This window comes from Chenopodium quinoa, unplaced genomic scaffold (genome assembly GCF_001683475.1).
Source record: "Chenopodium quinoa cultivar QQ74 unplaced genomic scaffold, ASM168347v1, whole genome shotgun sequence".
NCBI classification, from domain to species: domain Eukaryota; kingdom Viridiplantae; phylum Streptophyta; class Magnoliopsida; order Caryophyllales; family Amaranthaceae; genus Chenopodium; species Chenopodium quinoa.
The window spans coordinates 411,417-429,409 of record NW_018745651.1 but is presented as its reverse complement, the minus strand read 5'-3'; the positions used below and the strand labels follow the sequence as shown (position 1 = coordinate 429,409).

General features: G+C 35.4%; 2 protein-coding genes across 7 annotated transcripts; one reads left to right on the top strand and one right to left on the bottom strand.

Moving 5' to 3' along the window:
- Positions 1-580: 580 nt before the first annotated feature.
- Positions 581-11,973, top strand: LOC110717079 (BTB/POZ domain-containing protein At5g67385-like). 4 transcript variants are annotated; one of them, XM_021895724.1, is made up of 8 exons: positions 581-927; positions 5,673-5,748; positions 6,360-6,430; positions 7,830-7,945; positions 8,113-8,188; positions 8,343-8,960; positions 10,106-10,645; positions 11,210-11,973. In XM_021895724.1, exons 4-8 carry the CDS (start codon positions 7,845-7,847, stop codon positions 11,768-11,770), a joined length of 1,896 nt encoding a protein of 631 aa, XP_021751416.1. In that variant the 5' UTR covers positions 581-927; positions 5,673-5,748; positions 6,360-6,430; positions 7,830-7,844; the 3' UTR covers positions 11,771-11,973. The 4 variants fall into 4 exon arrangements, with proteins under 4 accessions (XP_021751416.1, XP_021751415.1, XP_021751417.1 ...); XM_021895723.1 differs by lacking the exons at positions 581-927; positions 5,673-5,748; positions 6,360-6,430 and adding an exon at positions 7,367-7,531; XM_021895725.1 differs by lacking the exons at positions 581-927; positions 5,673-5,748; positions 6,360-6,430 and having other exon boundaries at positions 7,540-7,945; positions 8,119-8,188.
- A 2,475-nt stretch (positions 11,974-14,448) lies between these two features.
- LOC110717070 lies at positions 14,449-17,113 on the bottom strand. Of its 3 annotated transcripts, none has more exons than XM_021895709.1 (3): positions 16,478-17,113; positions 15,505-15,670; positions 14,449-15,404 (listed from the first exon to the last, which is right to left on the bottom strand). In XM_021895709.1, the coding sequence occupies exons 2-3, from the start codon at positions 15,583-15,585 to the stop codon at positions 14,748-14,750; spliced, it is 738 nt and encodes a 245-aa protein (XP_021751401.1). In that variant the 5' UTR covers positions 15,586-15,670; positions 16,478-17,113; the 3' UTR covers positions 14,449-14,747. The 3 variants fall into 3 exon arrangements, with proteins under 3 accessions (XP_021751401.1, XP_021751403.1, XP_021751402.1); XM_021895711.1 differs by lacking the exon at positions 16,478-17,113 and adding an exon at positions 15,835-16,433; XM_021895710.1 differs by lacking the exon at positions 16,478-17,113 and adding an exon at positions 15,862-16,433.
- Positions 17,114-17,993: the final 880 nt, after the last annotated feature.

The following is a 17,993-nucleotide window of genomic DNA, read 5'->3' as shown; positions in this document are numbered from 1 at the left end:
CCGAAAACTAGTCTTGAAAATTGACTCGACCTAACCTGAACTGACATGACCCAAATTGACCTGACTCGAACTCAACTTGAAGTGTTGACCCAAAATTGACTCGGAAACCCGAATTGATCCGATCCGACCTGAATATTTGCTGACTCGAAAGCAACCCAACCCAAAATGACCCAAACGACGTGTTTGCCAGATTTACTAAATAGTGTGTACTCCGTAAAAGATTCATGCCTGATAAGTGATTGATAGTAAAGCAACTATAGAAATTAATTTGTAAATTAAGTATAGAGAGCCATAAATAGTAACTCAAAAATGAAATTGAGGTCTTAATATTATAGTTCTTAATGGTAGAGCCGAGCAAGTTTTGTCAATTCTCCACAATGGTCTTTCTATCTCTTTCCTCTCTTAAAGTACCCTTCATTCTCGCCCCATCAAGAAAGTATTATGAAACAAGCATAGAAGGAAAATGTTTCGACTATTAAAACAGAGAAATTTAGATAAACTTGTTTTTTTTAAAGGTGATCATCAATGGCTCGACCCAAAACAATGTGCATTTGGCCCAAAAAAAATACTTTAGCCTGACAAGCCCGCTACTTTTTACAGACCCGATCCAATCCGAATCTTGATGACATTCTCCCCTAACCCCTTCATTTTCCTTCTTCACACTTCCCTAGCTCCCCCTCCCCTCGCGTTCTTTTCATAATTGCTATCCAAACATAGCGTAACGAACTATCGTGCATTCGTGCCTAGATATACGAAATTGAGCCAAGGCGGTCTTGGCGGCAGTTCATAGTCAATACTCAACAGAGTTAATGGATAATCTTCAAATCAAACACTGTTTGTGAGGAGGAGATTTGTGGCTTTCCAATGATTTTGGTGCATTCCTAATCAATCCGCAATAAATGCCCTTCTCAGTTGAAATCTTAAATGGTATGAAACCGCATTTCTTTTCTTATTGTTTGTTATCTCTCTGATGATTCACACTCATATTTTATGCTAATCTAATTCTACTTTGGATGAATTTGTATATATTTTTTTCTAGTCAAAATGTCGTAGATTAGAGATAAATTGATTATGTTATGATATAATCACCTGTTACCTGCATTTCGTTGTTTTATTGAGGAAATTCACTGTATTAATTTTGATGCGTAAACCTAATTGTACTTAGAAGGGGAGTGACTAGTAATGAACAAACCTAACCTTTCTTGATTATGATTGAACTGGGGCGAAAGCTAACCTAACCTTTGCAGATGTATAAATTAATATTATGAGGCAGAATCTTAACATCATTTTGTCCCTCCAATTACAAATTCACTAGAATAGTTCTCCCTGAATAAGTAGGCGATGATCTAGTGGCGTGATTATGAAAATCGCCCCTTGAGGTTGGGTTTGAATTTTCTAAGACTAATATGCATCACTTCAGATCACAGAAGTTTTGTATAGACCTTTGGTTAAGCTAGAATGGTGTGGTGTGTGTGGGGTACTTACTAGGGTTGTGTTTTCTTACCTTTTCGACAATTATCCTTACTAATAACTGCCTGAATAACTAAGAGATGATCAATGATCATGAAAATTGCCCCACTCCAGGGTTTGATTTTTGAATAGACTGTATACTACCTCCGTTTCATATTTTTTGCAACTTTGGGGTATTATTTGTGAGATATAAAATATTCCAAAGTTGCAAAAAATATGAAACGGAGGTAGTATATACTATGTTTCACTTCAGATCATAAAGAAGCTTTGTAGACCCTTGGTTGAACTAGAAATATGTGTGTGTATGTTTGTGAGCGTGAATGTGCGTTTGGTGGGGTGGGGGGGGGTTGGGGGGTTTTCTGATTTTTTTTCTACTTTTTTGATTAATAGGCTTTGCTAGGGTTTTCTTACTTTTTCTTGGTGGCTAAAGTGAAGGAGAGATCCTTTCATACTATAACTTTAAACTGATGGACGTCAATAATACAAAGTACTTCCTAAAATTGGTTATGAGATGACTAGGGAGGTTGCATCATTTCTACTAATTTCTTTGCAGAAAAGAAAAGGTTTATGAGATTTGGGTAGATGTTGAGGTATTTTGTGACTTGTGAGGAAATTGCATAGCTATACGATAAAGAAATTGTTATAGATTATGGGGATATGAACTCATTGTAGACCACAGTTTGTTTAATATCTATTCGAATGTTGTAGATGCTAAATTTAAGCGAGAAATCCTCCCATAAAGATATAGTAGGAGCAGACAATCTATAAAAAGTGTAAAATAATATTGTGCTGACTATAATGAGATTTAGGATGAGTTCTATAGGTATTGTTTTTGGGGAGAGGTGAAATTTGTGGGATATGGTGTGATTTGACCACTATATACAAGAATCTCAACCAAGAATGATTTATAACACTATAACATGTACATAATTGCATAAGTGGACTGTGAACTGTGTCAAACTGCGAGAATAACCTGTGTCTCTTACTGTCCATGCCTGAGACTTGTTTCTTTGTGTCCACAATCAAGAATGAATCCTTTTTGAGACCATTATATAGGAACCATGATAGATATATATCACAAATTCACAACGGTCATTTTTCTTATTTTTTTGAAAATTTCTAAATCCCAATAGAAGTGGGGCTGGCCTAAATTTTGTCTGCAGTTTGGCGATGGTTTGACAATTACTAGGGCTTATACAGAAAAGGAGGGTGTGTGTGACTGTGTGGGCATGGGCCCTAATGTGTTCTGAAAAATCTGCAATGATTGCTGTTGGTCTGTAATTTGTTAATCATGCGTAACAGATATGTAAAAGTCCGCTAGTGGGTTTCCCGCTGCTAGTCCCAAGCCTGGATAAAGGAGAAGAGTTACGGTAGACCAGTGACATGAGCTACAATGATTGAGAGTAGTACTAGGATGGGTGACCTCCTGAGAAGCCCTCATGTTGGTTCATGTAGCCGACCCCACTTATGGGATTAAGGCGTTCAAGAAGAAGAAGAAAAACAAGAGAAGATGCATAACAGATATGTGCTTGATTTATTCATTGCAAAATTTGCCTTAATCATAGAGACATTCTTGCTACTAGTACAACATTGTAAAATTTAATAGTGAATCCTGTTATTCAGCTATATAGTAAAATGAAAAGGTAATGTAACTATAAAATGGTAATCTTGTGTAGTTATTACTCAGGATGCTAGCTTGGTTCTATGTTTATGGAGGCTATAAGGGTTGGCTTTACAGATATCAGTATTTTGATTCTTCTCTTCTTATGCTATGTCTTGTCTGATGTGTGTTAAAAAGCTAGGAGTACATGAGGTCTTGCCAATGTCTAGAGGCCATAAGTATTAATTTTTGAGCTGTATGTTCGTCTTTATGTGGTAAATTAAAAAATCCAAGTTGATTGATGGACATAGAATTTATTTAGTTAGCATTGTAAGATTTCTCAATCAATCTCAACAAACAAGTTGCCAGTCAGAGCGTGCTGGATATCTGGATGTGGTAAAAAAAATTATTTTATAACTAAAGCTGGTTTCATCCTGTTTGTATGTATTGTCTTTAGCCACTAGCAGTTCTAACTTATACAACTTATCTTTGGACGGTGGCATACTGGCATGGTGCCAAAATTCCAATTTCTAGGGATTCAAACTGGCTATTTGATTATAGATGCAAAATGTTGTATCTTACATATCTATACTCTTGTTTTATAGGCTAGAGCTTAAATCTTACTTCGTATGTATCACCCATCCCCTTACTTTATCCTGGGGAAAAAACTTCTTGAGGCATATTGGGGTTGTGGTAATGTTGATGTTGTTATTATTCAATTTGGTTACTCTCTTAAATTTTCACAGATGGGGATCACAGATCCAACCTCTTTCACATTTAACATTATATAAGTAAGACATGTTATCCTCAGCACCAAACAATGTAGTGAGGCCTTGCCAAAGTAGTGCTTTGGCAGGGTAAGATGTATTTCTTCACAGTTCACACAGAAGCTTCTTTGTGCATAGAACGATATGTGATGCTGATGGTATGCATGTCTAGGCATGTAAAATTGCTGCTTCTGAGTTCTGACTGATTCTTCTGAATTTTTTTCTTTTTTACTTTTGTTTGTTTGTTCCCCTCACCCCCCCCCCCCCTCTCCCTCTAGTTAGGGGCCTTTATCTTTCAGATGGGACTGGTAACACCTTGTGGTTTAACTTTTAAGTTGCCCACCTTTCATCTAATGTTGTGTTGGTAAATGACCCTTAAGCATCATCTTTTGCCTCATTCTTAGAATCAGAATCTTTTATAAAACAAAAATTGAAATATTAGCTGATGCTTTGAGCCACAAAGGACAAGATGATTAGAAGGCAGAACTGCAGAAGTTGTTGCCTCTACTAGTTTGTGATATTTACCAATGTATAAAAAAGCTGAAGCGATAAGGGTTATGCAGCGCCTAGGTGCGGCTCTTTGAAGTGAGGCACTATATAAACAGTTAAAAAAAAAATTGGCAGAAATTTGCTTCAGGTGTGCCTAATAAAAACGCCTCACCCAGGCCAAATTAAGCGCTTACCCTCTATCGCCTTGCGCCTCAGCGTAAGGCGCGCTTTTTCAAACACTGATATTTACCAATTCCAAAAGGCTCAATGTTCATGACAGGTGTTATTTGCCTTACAAATTCCTGCTTCACAACTGAAAGTGTAGTTGCATGATTATCATGTCAGAACTGTTTAATGCCTTTAAGCTACTCCAGTCATGATCCCTTCTCTCCTGTCAGTTGTGACATGAAATGCCTCTTGTCAATTGAAGTGCAGTTAAACATATGATTATTTGGTATCTATATGATTAATTATTATTAGCTTTAATCATCTTAAACATGCTGTTATTCCAACACCTCTATTTTGTCATCTTTGGCTGTCTTCTTCATTTATATGCCTTTTGTCTTAGTTGATAAATGACATTGGGTCTGTGAAGGGGAGGGAAAATATGATATTATGCACCAGTGGTTGAGCCTTCAATTTCATAACTTTTATGGAATAAGATAACACAAAATCAAACCTTTATGCATGTGGCCTTGTTTGTCTCAATAATTATAGATGTGTAGTTTCTGTATTGTTGTCTTTAACTGGATTTATATATTAGATTTGCTGGTAGGAAGTAAGAAAAGCTATTAGCTCTTTCTTTTTTTAATCTTCAACTGGTACTTTGGTAGCACTTCAGCTGCGTTGATTGGAGCTGTTGACAGTGTTGGATAAAAAACAATTTCTCAATCCTGAAAGTGTAGCCACTTGCTCTTGTAGCTACTTAGTGTGTGTTCTATTCACCTGATTTTCACTTAATTGAACTTATTAAAACTTATTTTAGTTGTAATTTGAACTTGGGTGCCCTTATCAAAACTTATTTTTCCTTAACTGAACTTGTCTGAACTTATTAAACCTGAAATAAGTGAAAATAGGCTCGTGTGGATCTTTACTGATTCTTTACTAGGTGTGAAGCATCCAATATGTTAGTGTAAAGATAGAGTAGGTAACTTACAGCTCAACAAAAGATATGTATCTGTATAATGCAATAACATCATTGTATTTTGAAGGACCCCATATATGTGCATGATATATTGATGTGATTTGACTTCAACAGAAATATTTTAAAGCTTCAACCCCCTCCCCCCCAATGGTTATTAACTTATTATAAGATTTATAACTGTAGTTGGTCCTCTATTTTACAGTATCAATGGTCGGTCCAGAAATATGATAGCCTCAAAATAGATTGTGAACCTCATCTTTTGGCACGAGTTGGCTATGGTATGATGTTTTCATAATACATGACTATTTCCTTTTTATTACTCCAAACAGCAGCTAGTTACTTGCCTCACATTGAACTGCTCCTTGTGTGTGTGTGTGTTGAGCGGCAAAGGATAGAAGGATGCAACTTCTTGTTATGTGTGGTTAGGCTTGAAAATGATGGCTTTGGGTGTTCCGATACAGATAGTAACAAAGTATTGACCCTGCATTATGCTATGGTGAATTGTTGATAGTTCTTCAATTTCAGGCAGAAAATCTCGCAGATAACATGTGCTGTCTTCCTTGTTGTCATGAAAGAAAAGTACTCTAATTTTATTTTTTTCTAGAAAAGTATACATGTTCATCGTCTGGTGTTGGTTTTCCTTGTGGGGCAACTTTTTGAATTGGGTCACCTACTGGTGTCTCCTTGATTTCTAAAATTGAAAATGAAATAAACTAAATAATTTTTTCTGGGAAAGTTTGCATGATTCTATCAATTATTAGTTCAAGTCTTCTAGAAAAGATTAAGCACTCTGCTCTTGACAGATCTGAGTCTTTTGTGGGGTATGTAAACAGTTACCATATCTGTTACAAAATTGATTGGATAATGCTTTTTTCCTCTGGCTTGCTAGGGATTATCAAGGCTGGTTAAGATCAAACAAGCCATTCGGTGGATGGATGTGGATAGCTGGATCATTAATCTGTAAGAATGTGGCAAATTTTTTATGCACCCGGGAGTACCCAAGATAGCGCTCCTGATTTGGCATGTGCAAATCATGCACGTGGCACGCGCGTAGAGGGGCTGTGTTTGTCATAATAGAGCAACATCCTGGGTACTTCAGGCTGCACCATATTCATGCTGGTAAAGCGTGATGGTTGTTTGTATCACTGCTTCAGCTAATTTTTTTTAGGCACAACTGAAATTATATAGACATACTACGTACATGATTTTTCAACAAGATTGTCTGAAGTTAATTGCAGTAGTTTGATTAGAAAAATTGCTTGTAAGAACAATATTATTCGTGTTTTGAATGCCGAAAATCAATTCCTGCACCTAGAAGTAAAAGGTTGTGTCTATTGCTAATTGTTACATGCTTTTCTGTAGTCTATCTATAGTTCTCCACTACTGTACAAGGCCAGTGTTAGTTGGTTGTTGTGTACATTTGAATTTGACATCCAAGCAAAATCCAATCCGTTGTGACCGTTTTTCTTTTATGGCGCGAAGAAATAAATGCTGATTGAGACACATTTTAAACCCTTCTCTCATGTATGTTAAAACCAACTACAACATTGAAATAATATCCTTTATGATGCCCTTTTTGGATTATAAATGAGTTTACAGGTAAGATGAAACTGAGTTTTTAATCTTGGCGTGCAAACGTTCTCCTAAACATCTTACCAACTAAGCTGCTTGACATTCACCCAATGGTAACATGAAATTACAACTAGCTACAAGTGATAACTTAGTATTTTCTTCAAAACTGATGATTAGGACAGGTAAACATGGGTACTTCTTGGATAGTTGGATTTGAGATGTTTCCCACATGGACAATCCAGCGAAACTTTAACTAGTGTTTTACATAATTACATATGAAGTACAAGGTCTATTTAGCCAAACACGCTATCTGATCCTATTTTGTTATCTTCCTCAGCTTACTACCACACATTTATGGAGAGATTTTGGAGGACATCCTTCATTTGACATATCTGTCCGTTTTCATTATCATGAATCCCTACCAAGATGTGACACTTTCTATGGTGGCTTTCATCCTCATACTCGAGACCCATTTGTGTAATTTCTTAGGTTCGATGATTGTGTATTGTCTTAATTATTTCTTTCCTTACATAATTCTTCATTGGAACTTGAGCTTCTACTGTCATTGAACAAAAATTCAGTGCAGGATTTTCATTGTGATAAAAAGATCAGGGTAGAAAACATAGTAGTACCCAGAAAAAAGGAAATAATATCAGTTTGATTGAGTGACTTTTTTCACCACAACTTTTTTTTTAGGGGGGTGAAGTTGAATCTACTGCTGCTTTTATGGCCTTATATTATGGCACTGTTCTGATGTAATTATGATAATAAAGGGTTTTGGTTTCAGTTTCCGATCCTTTTCATGATGGGACTTGATCAAGAAGAAGCTCCACTTACTACTGGTGACATGTCCTCTAAGAAGAAAGAGCTGCTGTCTTCAGCTATGAAGAGAACAAATGAATGGTTTGCCTCTCATCTCCTATTTATATATTTATGTTGATGCTTTAATTATTATAATATATATCACCGACTTTTTTTCCTAAAGATAGATGTATGTATCTTGAAAGTTAATCATAAAAATTAAATTATAATCATTAATACACAGGAGATTATTGATGTAACTTTTGTAGTTGCAGGATTATCTCTCAGGAAATTCCTAGTGATGTCACCATTCGTATAGGTGATGATTCCTTTTCTTTGCACAAGGTAATTTTCACTGTTATAGTTGAATAAAGGAAAATCTTATACAACAAAAACATCCATCTTCCTTTTTTTATAAATTTATTTTATTTGATGTGAAAAAAATGGCACTTAACATAAGCTTAGCTGAAGGTTTATATACCTTTTATGTTATGTGCAGTTCCCACTCCTGTCAAAATGTGGATACCTTAAGAAATTGGTATCAGAATCTAATGATTCTGATGTCTGCAACGTTGAAATTCGTGACATTCCGGGAGGAGCAGAAGCTTTCGAGCTTGCAGCAAAGTTCTGCTATGGGATTAATTTTGAGATAAGCACCGAAAACATTGCCATGCTTCGATGTGCGGCTGAGTATCTTGAAATGACAGAAGATTTTGCAGTAGAGAACCTTGTTCGAAGGACTGAGACGTACTTGAATGAAGTAGCATTAAAGAGCCTTTCTTCCTGTGTTTCAATTCTGCTTACATCAGAAAGCCTGCTACCTATGGCAGAGCAAGTAAAGGTAGTGAGTCGTTGTGTTGACGCTATAGCTTTTCTAGCCTGCAAGGATAGCCAATTCTCAGGGACCAACAGGATGGAAGGCGGCATTGAAGAAAGCAATTCTTCATTAGTTCCTCAGCAAAAACCTATCGTGGAGTTTTGGTGGGCAGAAGATTTAACTACACTTAGAATTGATATGTTTCAAAGGGTTCTGATAGCAATGACAGCTAGAGGATTTAAGCAATATGCTCTTGGTCCACTACTCATGCTCTATGCTCAAAAGTCTCTTAGAGGTTTGGTGAGATGCCCTCCTCAATTACTTTTTATTCATGTTTGATTTAGCTGATAAAATTCCTAACCTATGTTTTTGCATCTTCGGTTTCCACTTCTGTTATTTGATGGTATAAAATCAGAGAGTAGGGGAAAAACATTTACAATTTCCTGTCAATGGGGGAAACATTTTATATCAGTAGAGAATATGTTCCTTTCTGCCTTTCTGGTTCCGCTTTTCTTCATGCCCTGATTCTTCTTGATTCAGATTTGAGTAGTAAGTTATCTTCTTACGGTTGGAACAGTATTTTTAAATTTCCCCCTTGAATCCGTATATTTTGTTTTTAAAAAAAATGATAGCCTTGTCTAGACCTGGCAAATGGGTCATTCGGGTCGGGTAAGGGTCGGGTCAGCTAACATTCGGGCCATGTATGGGTCGGGTCAATTCGGATTTCGGGTCAATTTAGGTCAGGCATCGGGTCAATTTCGGGTCGGGTCAAGTATATTCGGGTCATATTCGGGTCAGGTCAAAATCTGGACGGGTCATGTTCGGGTTGTTTCATTTGTGAATCAAGCTCAAATGAATAATTTTATACGGAGTATATATATAGTTATTGTTATAATAAAAACTATCAATTTAGTTTATGAGCTTAGCTATGGTTGAAGATGAACAATTTGAGTTACTTTTGGCACAAGACATTTTAAATTCAATTATAAGGTAATTTTAGTTCGAGATTATTTCGGGTATCGGGTCTGTTCGGGTCAATTTTGGGTATCGGGTCTGTTCAGGTCAAACACTTTGGGACAATTTCGGGTCGAGTTAACTTCGGGCCGGGTCAGATCAAGTGTCGGGTCAGGATTGGGTCAACTCCATTTTCGGGTCGGGTATGGGTCGGGTCAATTTCGGGTCATGGGTCGGGTCATCAGGTCTAGGTTAGGATTTCCAGGTCTAGCCTTGTCCTATAAAACTTTTAATGTTAGGAATTTGTATTTGAGAAATACTTTGCACTCAACCAAAGGAACTAATCAATTTTCCACCCCCATACTAATTTTTTTTGACACAACTGAGTCATTATAGTAAACCACACAAGAATATTATGCTAGGCATTGTTTATGATAACTTCTCCTTATTTCTTGCATAACTTTACATAAGGTTATGATCTTGTGGAGCAGGAGGTGGTCGGTAAGGGGAGGAAGAAATTGGAGCCCAAGCAAGAACATGAAAAGAGGGTTGTCTTAGAGACTATAGTAAGCCTGCTTCCCAGGGAAAAAAATGTGCTATCAGTTAGTTTCCTGGCCACATTACTTCGTTCTTCAATATGGCTTGAGACAACAGTTGCTTGCCGCCTTGATTTGGAAAAGAGGATGGCCTTACAACTTGGTCAGGCAGCCTTAGATGACCTTTTGATACCTTCATATTGTTTCACTGGGGACACCTTGTTTGATGTGGATTCAGTGAGGAGGATCATGATGAACTTCCTTGAGAGCGAAATGGAGGGCAATCATCTGGGTTATGGTGCAGGGGAGGAACAGGTATTTCCTCCGTCTAATGACTTGGAAAGAGTGGGGAGATTGATGGAAAGTTACTTGGCTGAGATTGCCTCTGATCGAAATTTGACAGTTTCCAAATTTACTGGTCTAGCTGAGATCATTCCTGAACAAGCTCGAGTCACTGAGGATGGGATGTATAGAGCTATAGATATTTTCCTCAAGGTATGTTCTGTTTCATTTTGCAAATTCAGTATGATAACATCATCTACTTTATTGCTATTCATTCCACTGATCAAAGAGCTGCTAATTCGAATTAAAATACCTGCAAAGTTCGTGTTATCTTACTTCATTTATTGTTGCTTTTACTTCTTATTGCTTCATATTTCTTTCATCCTGAAATAACACGATATGTCATGTTTGAATTTAAGGTCAAATATATAAACACTGAATATTTTTATATCATTATCGCGTTATGTACCGTGTATCGACGCATTTAGGGATTGACCTGTTTTGTAGATCCCTGAGATCAGGTGTTCCTCCCTAAAATATAGTCCACGTATTCCAAGCCTCTATTCCTCGTCTACTTGAACAGTTGATAAAGAAATCATACACTCATCACCTTAAAATAGTTCTAGATTTTGCAAGTATGAATGAGAAAAAAATACCTTGATTATCTCAAAATTTGCACTAAAATAATGAACGGCCGTCCATAATATCATATTGCATTTGATGTATAAGGTTGAGATAAAAAACTCTGTTGTGTAAGTTTGTTAGAAAACTTTGCAGGCTCATCCTACACTAAGTGACCTGGAGAGGAAGAAAGTGTGCAGCTTAATGGATTGCCAGAAGCTATCACGGGAGGCATGTGCTCATGCAGCTCAAAATGACCGTCTTCCTGTCCAAACGGTTGTTCAAGTACTCTACTACGAGCAGCAACGCCTTCGCGAGTCCATGAATGAAAGTAATGACGGCAATTTTAACTCCTCCTCAGGAGCCATAATCCCTAGTAAAACTCTGAACCTTTACTCCTCGACTACACCCTCTGCAGATGAGCTCATAAAGCTTAGGCGGGAGAATGAGGACCTGAAAATTGAGCTCCTTAAATTAAAAATGAAGTTGAAGGAAGTTGAGAAACCTAAGAGTATGATTGATAATAATACATCTGTTACTAGCAGTCCTGCAAAAAGTACTACGTCTGCTTCTGATCAGAAGCCGCCTTTGCCTAGAAAGTCTTTTATGACCTCTGTGAAGAAATTAGGGAGGCTTCTTATTCCTGCTGATGGAGGAGTACTCTCAACTCCTCGCCGTGCTAAGGCTAGTAAGGGTCGTCGCCATTCCATCTCTTAAAATTCGATTTACATGGTTTGTCTTGTAGGACTTTTTTGGTAATGTACAGTTTGAGCTCATGATTCAGTTGGTATTTTGAGGATTGAGAAAAAAAACTGCACTTTCTTTTCTTCTTCTGTTTGCTAAATATATTGTTGTGTAGTATAAGTATTTGTATATTATGTGTAAAATTCATCCTATATCATAAACATGATATAATTCAATATTATTAGTATTGCTCTTACAAGTTCTCTTTTCTTCATTTTTGGGTAAATTTCTTCAATCAAACGGACCTACACATGCTCTATTCCTGTTCTACTTCCACACTCTAGCTACGTATATCCAAATAGGTTTCATACTAAAATCAATTGGTGCTTTATATGCACTCGCCGTGCTCGTTCAAATTTGACACTTGATTGCTACATAGGTATTGCTAACGATTTGCGATTCTGGTCATTAAGTAACCATCTACATACTTAGTGCTTGTTTAGTAGGAAGATATTTTCCTTGGAAATAAAATTTCCTAGGCAATAGCTAAAATATGTTGTGTTTGGTTAGAGATTTCCTAGGTATTAAAATTTCCAAGGGTAATGTAAATTCCTACATAGCATGGGAAATAACTCACCAAGCCCCCCCCCCCTAGGTGAGTGAATTCCTACAATGCATAGGAAATTATTTCCTAAAAAGTACTAAATCCCATGATGCCAACCAAACACTTTTTTAGAATTTTTATACAATTAGCAAGGAAAGTTATTTCCCATGGTATATGATTTCACATGAAAAGTTATTTCTCATGTTGAACTAAATAAGCACTTAGTTAGATCACCAATTTCGGAGGTTTGATGGAGTTTAATTGTCTGAACTCCGGAGGAAGCACTCACATTCATCCTCTAATGAGATTTTTTTAACTCCAGCCCAATTTACCGGTCAGAGGAATATTGGGCTGGATGGGCTGGACAGGTAAATTTGTAAGTAATGATCATTCTATTGGGCCTTTAAAAGTAAGCCATCTCATTCAAAAGCCCATCTTATAGCAATTTAGTAATATATAAAAAACAAAAACAGTACTATAATGATCCAATAAGGCAATAAGTATTAATTTGTAGAAATCATTTTTACTAAGTAAAATTGATTTTAATCAGTAATAATAATTTATACTCAGTCAAGATCACTAGAAGGATATAAGAATTTTCTAACATATCATTGCCTGGATAACTAATTTAAATGACTAAAAAATGACAATACAACTATAGTCTATTCTCCGCATTAGAGTACAATAATATAGTATCAATAATAAATGTTGAAAAGTCAAAACAATTAGAAATTACTCAGCTCGTATATCATATACAAAGTATAACAAAAGCTTAATGTGTAAGGACAATTTGAAAAATAATCATGAAAGACAACGACATTTGGACATTTATACTTTTTTCTCTTGACTCTCTTATCATAACTAGACTAGAAAAATTCAAATGTGACTAAACCAAACTATTTGCATTCAAGCTAAATTTTATAAAATTCAGACCGAGTCACCCTAAGTAAGGAGAATAGAATATACCCTTAATCTACGAAATTCGAGATCAATGATTTGGTGGTGGGGGTGTGGTCTTAAAAAGTATTCTTTATACATATGAAATCAAAAAAGGAACTTTTAAGTAAAGATAGAGTAAAATAAATAAAGGACAGGCTAGCAAAGCATGATTCTGGGTCATACATACAATGTAATACTACAGTTGCTTACAGGAAAGTTCTTTCTTTAGGGGAAGAAGATGAGGATACTTCCAAATGATATTTTTCCAAAATTAAACAGAAATCATTAATTAGCTAAATTATGAGGACAGGGCAGAGAGGCCCCGACCCTCCATTGATGGTAGTAGCTGTTGTAATTTAATTAATTCAAGACAAGGAATCTCTTGTTACCATTTGGTGGCAGACACAAAGAATTCAAAATCAACTATTTTTGCAGGATCCAACTACACTCTAACAAGACTACTGTATATTCTATCTTTCAACTACTTATATACTCCCTTTGTTGTTTAGATAATAAACTAAGAGACCTTATCACCTTTGGGGGATTACATGTACTCGTATACATTACTCGCTCTCTTTGTTCTTTTTTGTTTGTCCGGTAATTTTCTTTTAGGTGTTCGATCTATTGATATCGTTCTATTATCTTATTTGGGGAATTTTTCCTTCTGCAATTTCAGCTCCAATCACACACACGCACACACACAATGAGTTTGAATAGCAAATTTAGAATGGATAAATATGAGCGCAGATATGCTTATAAAATTGCAAGGATGTAAAAATGAAATTCCTAGTTCAGAAATTCAATCCTTAAAGAAATGAATTCCAGCAAGCTTTTATTTACAGGTTAGGCATAATGGGTAGAAATTGATGAAGATCTTGGAACCTATCTCATCATACAACTAAACTTGTACACATGAAAACATAGCCAGGATTCAAGGATACAACAACTGACATTATTTGTCCACTTCTGCTGATACCATTTCTAGCCAATTAGCCATAGAATCTTTGCCATTTTTTTGTGCTAAAATCTAGGTCCCATTTAATATCTTGACAAAATCCATTTTCCAAACTGCATAACTAATTCAACATTAGATTTTAAATTGAAAAAAAATCTAAATTTAAACCTATACAGTACTTACTCAATAAAATGTTTTAAACGAGAAATGTGATAACTAAATCCTAACATCAACATTATATGAAGTACGTACATATTCTACAAATATAGGAAGTTTTAACAAGTCTCATGACTAATCTTTCGTAAGATTAACAAGGTTGTCATTTTAATAACAATTTTAAACTTTTTACAAAAGGCCTCTACTAATGCCTGATCAATCTGTCTCCATTAGTCTCAAAAAAAAACTAACAGCAAAAGAGAAAATTGAAAAAAAGGTTAAAAGAAAATTAAAATAAACAAAAGAACAACTCCACACAAAACTACAGACAACTGAACCTAATAAACTCAGTTGGGTTAAGTGAGCTTCAAGCTCAAAGCTTGGTACAACCATGGAGGATTATTATTTTGTTGACTATTAGAGAACCCGGGTTCGATTCCGGAACCCTGAGGAAAACCACCCCATGTCGTCGTCGTCACTGAGCTTCTATTATTAGTATTATTCTTCGGACTCGTTTTTCTAGTCTGGCTTGACCCCGTTGAGGAAGATGATATGCTTTGACCTGACTCCGACTTGCCATTCTTTCGTCGTGTCGGGTTATATGTAGTTGGACCTAAGCTTAGAGTGAGCTCAATCTCATCACCTTCATCTAACACCATTAGTTTATTACTATTGCCGTTAGTTTCTGCAATGTGTTCGTAAGCTTCGGATGGTCTTGGACCGCCGTTGCCTGTTAATAATACTTGATTATCAGGTCGCATTACATTTAATCCCACCATAATGTTGCTGTGGTTGATCTTTGTTTTCGCAATGTTATCTCTCTGTGCTTGTGCTTGTGCTTGTGCTTGTAGAATTAGTTGTTGTTGATAATGATCAATTGTAAAGGCTTTTTGGCTGCTCTCAACCAAAGGGTAACGCTCGAGTTTTTGCGGCTTTTGTTGTTGTTGGTTTACTACTCCAACACTTTCCATTAGCACCTTCTGTATTCGGTATAGACGATGAAGTTCACTCACCTGAAACATCAATAATTTTTAATGTTAATTACATTTGTTGATTATATATTAGTAGTTTACACAAAAATTTAAAGATACAAAGTATGTAAATATTTATTACCTGTTCTCTGAATGTTTCTTCATGCTTTAGCATCGCAATTCGCATAAATTCTTTATCATTATTGGACTTTTGAGTCTCCATTTGTTGAAGGAAGAAAAAAAAAACGATAGTTTTTTAAGAAAACGATTGTAGAATTTTTAGTGGAAGTCTTCTTCCGATCTTGTTCCTGAGAGATGGAGAAAGAAAAATTAGGAAGGAATGAAAAAAAAGAAAGATATAAGATTTTATGACATTTTCTATTTCCCTATTTGATTGGTTTAAGACCAAGCAATATGACAAATTACAACAAAAAAAACTTAGTAGAAAAGATAGTAGGGCATTATTTTGGACCTCTGATGAAAAGGTAATTTGGTGTACCTTAGCTTTTTTTGTACATCTCTATTACTCCATTCATTTCATATCATTTATGTTTTTTACTTACTGATTTGTTTCGTATAATTTGTTACTTAAAATATCAATAGACTATCACTTAACAATTTAAAATACTGATGTGATGTAACTTGTCAAGTTTGAATCTTAACGCAATAACATCAATAACTCCCTTATAAGCTGCGTGCGCAATTCTATATTATGTGTCGTAATGTGATAGGCTATACCCAGAAGAATATTAATGGCCCCTCCAAATAATATCTCTTACCCATCAAATTGTAGGGGCCATATAATACACATCCTAATGAAAGCAAACCTTAGGTGATATGTAGATTTCTAGCCAGTTAGCTAAATTAGATATTTCTGGCAAGTGACATATCATTTTCACCTAGTTTTAATCACACATATACCCATCTCCTTTTTTTCTCTATCACTTTCAAAATCCTGTGACTTTGCATGCTTCTCTACAGTTTTATTTATTGTGGATCTTATTGATTATTCTTTCCTTCACATCAGGAGTACAAATCAAACATACATGAAATTTATAAAACTTTTTAAATTCAATTTTAGAACATAAATAAAATAAAATAAAATTCTTAATTACCTGTAAAATATCTCGGATTTAGATGAGAAGACCAACTATGATTCACTTGAAGATCGATTGATGACGATCTCTCCGTATGTACTGATGGACACTTTATTCCTTGATTAATGCACTGACGACGATTTCCAGTCCTCTCAACAAAAAAAGAGAAAGGATAGGAAGATGATGATAGATGATATGATGAAGAAGCCAAGAATTTTTTTTTTTTTTTTTTTTTTTTCCTTTTTACAAACTCTGAATGTAAGATTTGGTTGAAAGTGAGAGGGATTAGATCACCTGATCTGGAAGTAAATCTTCAAGTATATATATATATAGTAAGAGGAGGAAATAAAAAAGAGAGGGACCAAAAAATAAAAAAGGGAAGAATATATAAATTTCAGATATACTACTGATGATATAGCAGTATATGGTTTATATTTAATAAACTTGGTATGTAGTAGCAAACACAGAAACCTATGAGAATTATTGTTATTGTTGTTGGAGTTTGGTAGTTTTGGGTGTTCCAACTTTTGGCATGCCAAACAAATCCCAGAATAAAACTCTTTAACCAATCTGATTTTAGATTTGTGAGGAGCTAATTAGGAGGAGAGAGAAAATGAAATATAGATGTTATTGACAGTCCCAGTCCCAGCAATTGCTGCAGGCCTTATTATACCCCCTCTATTAAGTCTGATCCTTTATATTATTAGTTTAATTAGTTAATTAATTAATAATACCATGCTCTCCTAGATATACACACTTATTGTAGGACTAGGATTATCACATTATCTACCCCTTTTTTTAATTAATTAATTACGTATATGATATAGTTTTCCTTTTTCTTTGGAGGGCGGTGTTACCACCAGCTAATTAAAGGGTATATTAGAGCCTAAATCATTATTATCATGCATTAATGATATGTATGATGATTCTTGTTACTCGTAAGTCTTAACTAATGGATGAGGGGAAAACCTAAATCATACGGAGTAACATTTTTTTACAAGTAATTTTTAGAACGTGCCAAATCACTAATAAGTAACGAAGTGTCATACAAAAACAAGTAACTAAGGGAAAAATAATTAAGTATTTTACGGTATGGATGATCATGTCAACTATCTTAGCTTAGTTGGTTAAAATCATGTAAAATGATACTTAAAACTTGTGATCAAATCTCATCTACATTATTTGTCCAATTACAAAGTAGAATACATGAATACGCATAGTTTGAAAATGCTCATAACAAAATATTAAAAGACACTAAAAATATAAGAAATAAATAAATATAGAATAATAGTGGAAGAATAATAGAGAGCTCCAGCTTAATTAGCTAAGAAGACGGCCAATTGGAGAATCACATGGAGCCAAGTAATGTATGTAATCTGATACAGTTGGCTGATGACTTAATTAAATAATTAAAATAAATAGTACAAATTAATTTAAATTTTATGATAATCCAAATTAAATCAAGACCAAGTTAGTGGCATCACCCACCGGGCCCGCCGACACATTGATCCTCACCGTACGATCTTTGTGAGTA

What these genes read in the sequence shown, in the direction of transcription:
- LOC110717070 (XM_021895709.1), bottom strand. Translation starts at nt 15,585, where the DNA reads ATGGAGACTCAAAAGTCCAATAATGATAAAGAATTTATGCGAATTGCG. An exon ending in AAGAAACATTCAGAGAACAG is followed by an intron (nt 15,405 to 15,504) that starts GTAATAAATATT and finishes TTGATGTTTCAG; the next exon opens with GTGAGTGAACTTCATCGTCT.
- LOC110717079 (XM_021895724.1), top strand. Translation starts at nt 7,845, where the DNA reads ATGATGGGACTTGATCAAGAAGAAGCTCCACTTACTACTGGTGACATG. An exon ending in ATGAAGAGAACAAATGAATG is followed by an intron (nt 7,946 to 8,112) that starts GTTTGCCTCTCA and finishes TAACTTTTGTAG; the next exon opens with TTGCAGGATTATCTCTCAGG. An exon ending in ATTCCTTTTCTTTGCACAAG is followed by an intron (nt 8,189 to 8,342) that starts GTAATTTTCACT and finishes TGTTATGTGCAG; the next exon opens with TTCCCACTCCTGTCAAAATG.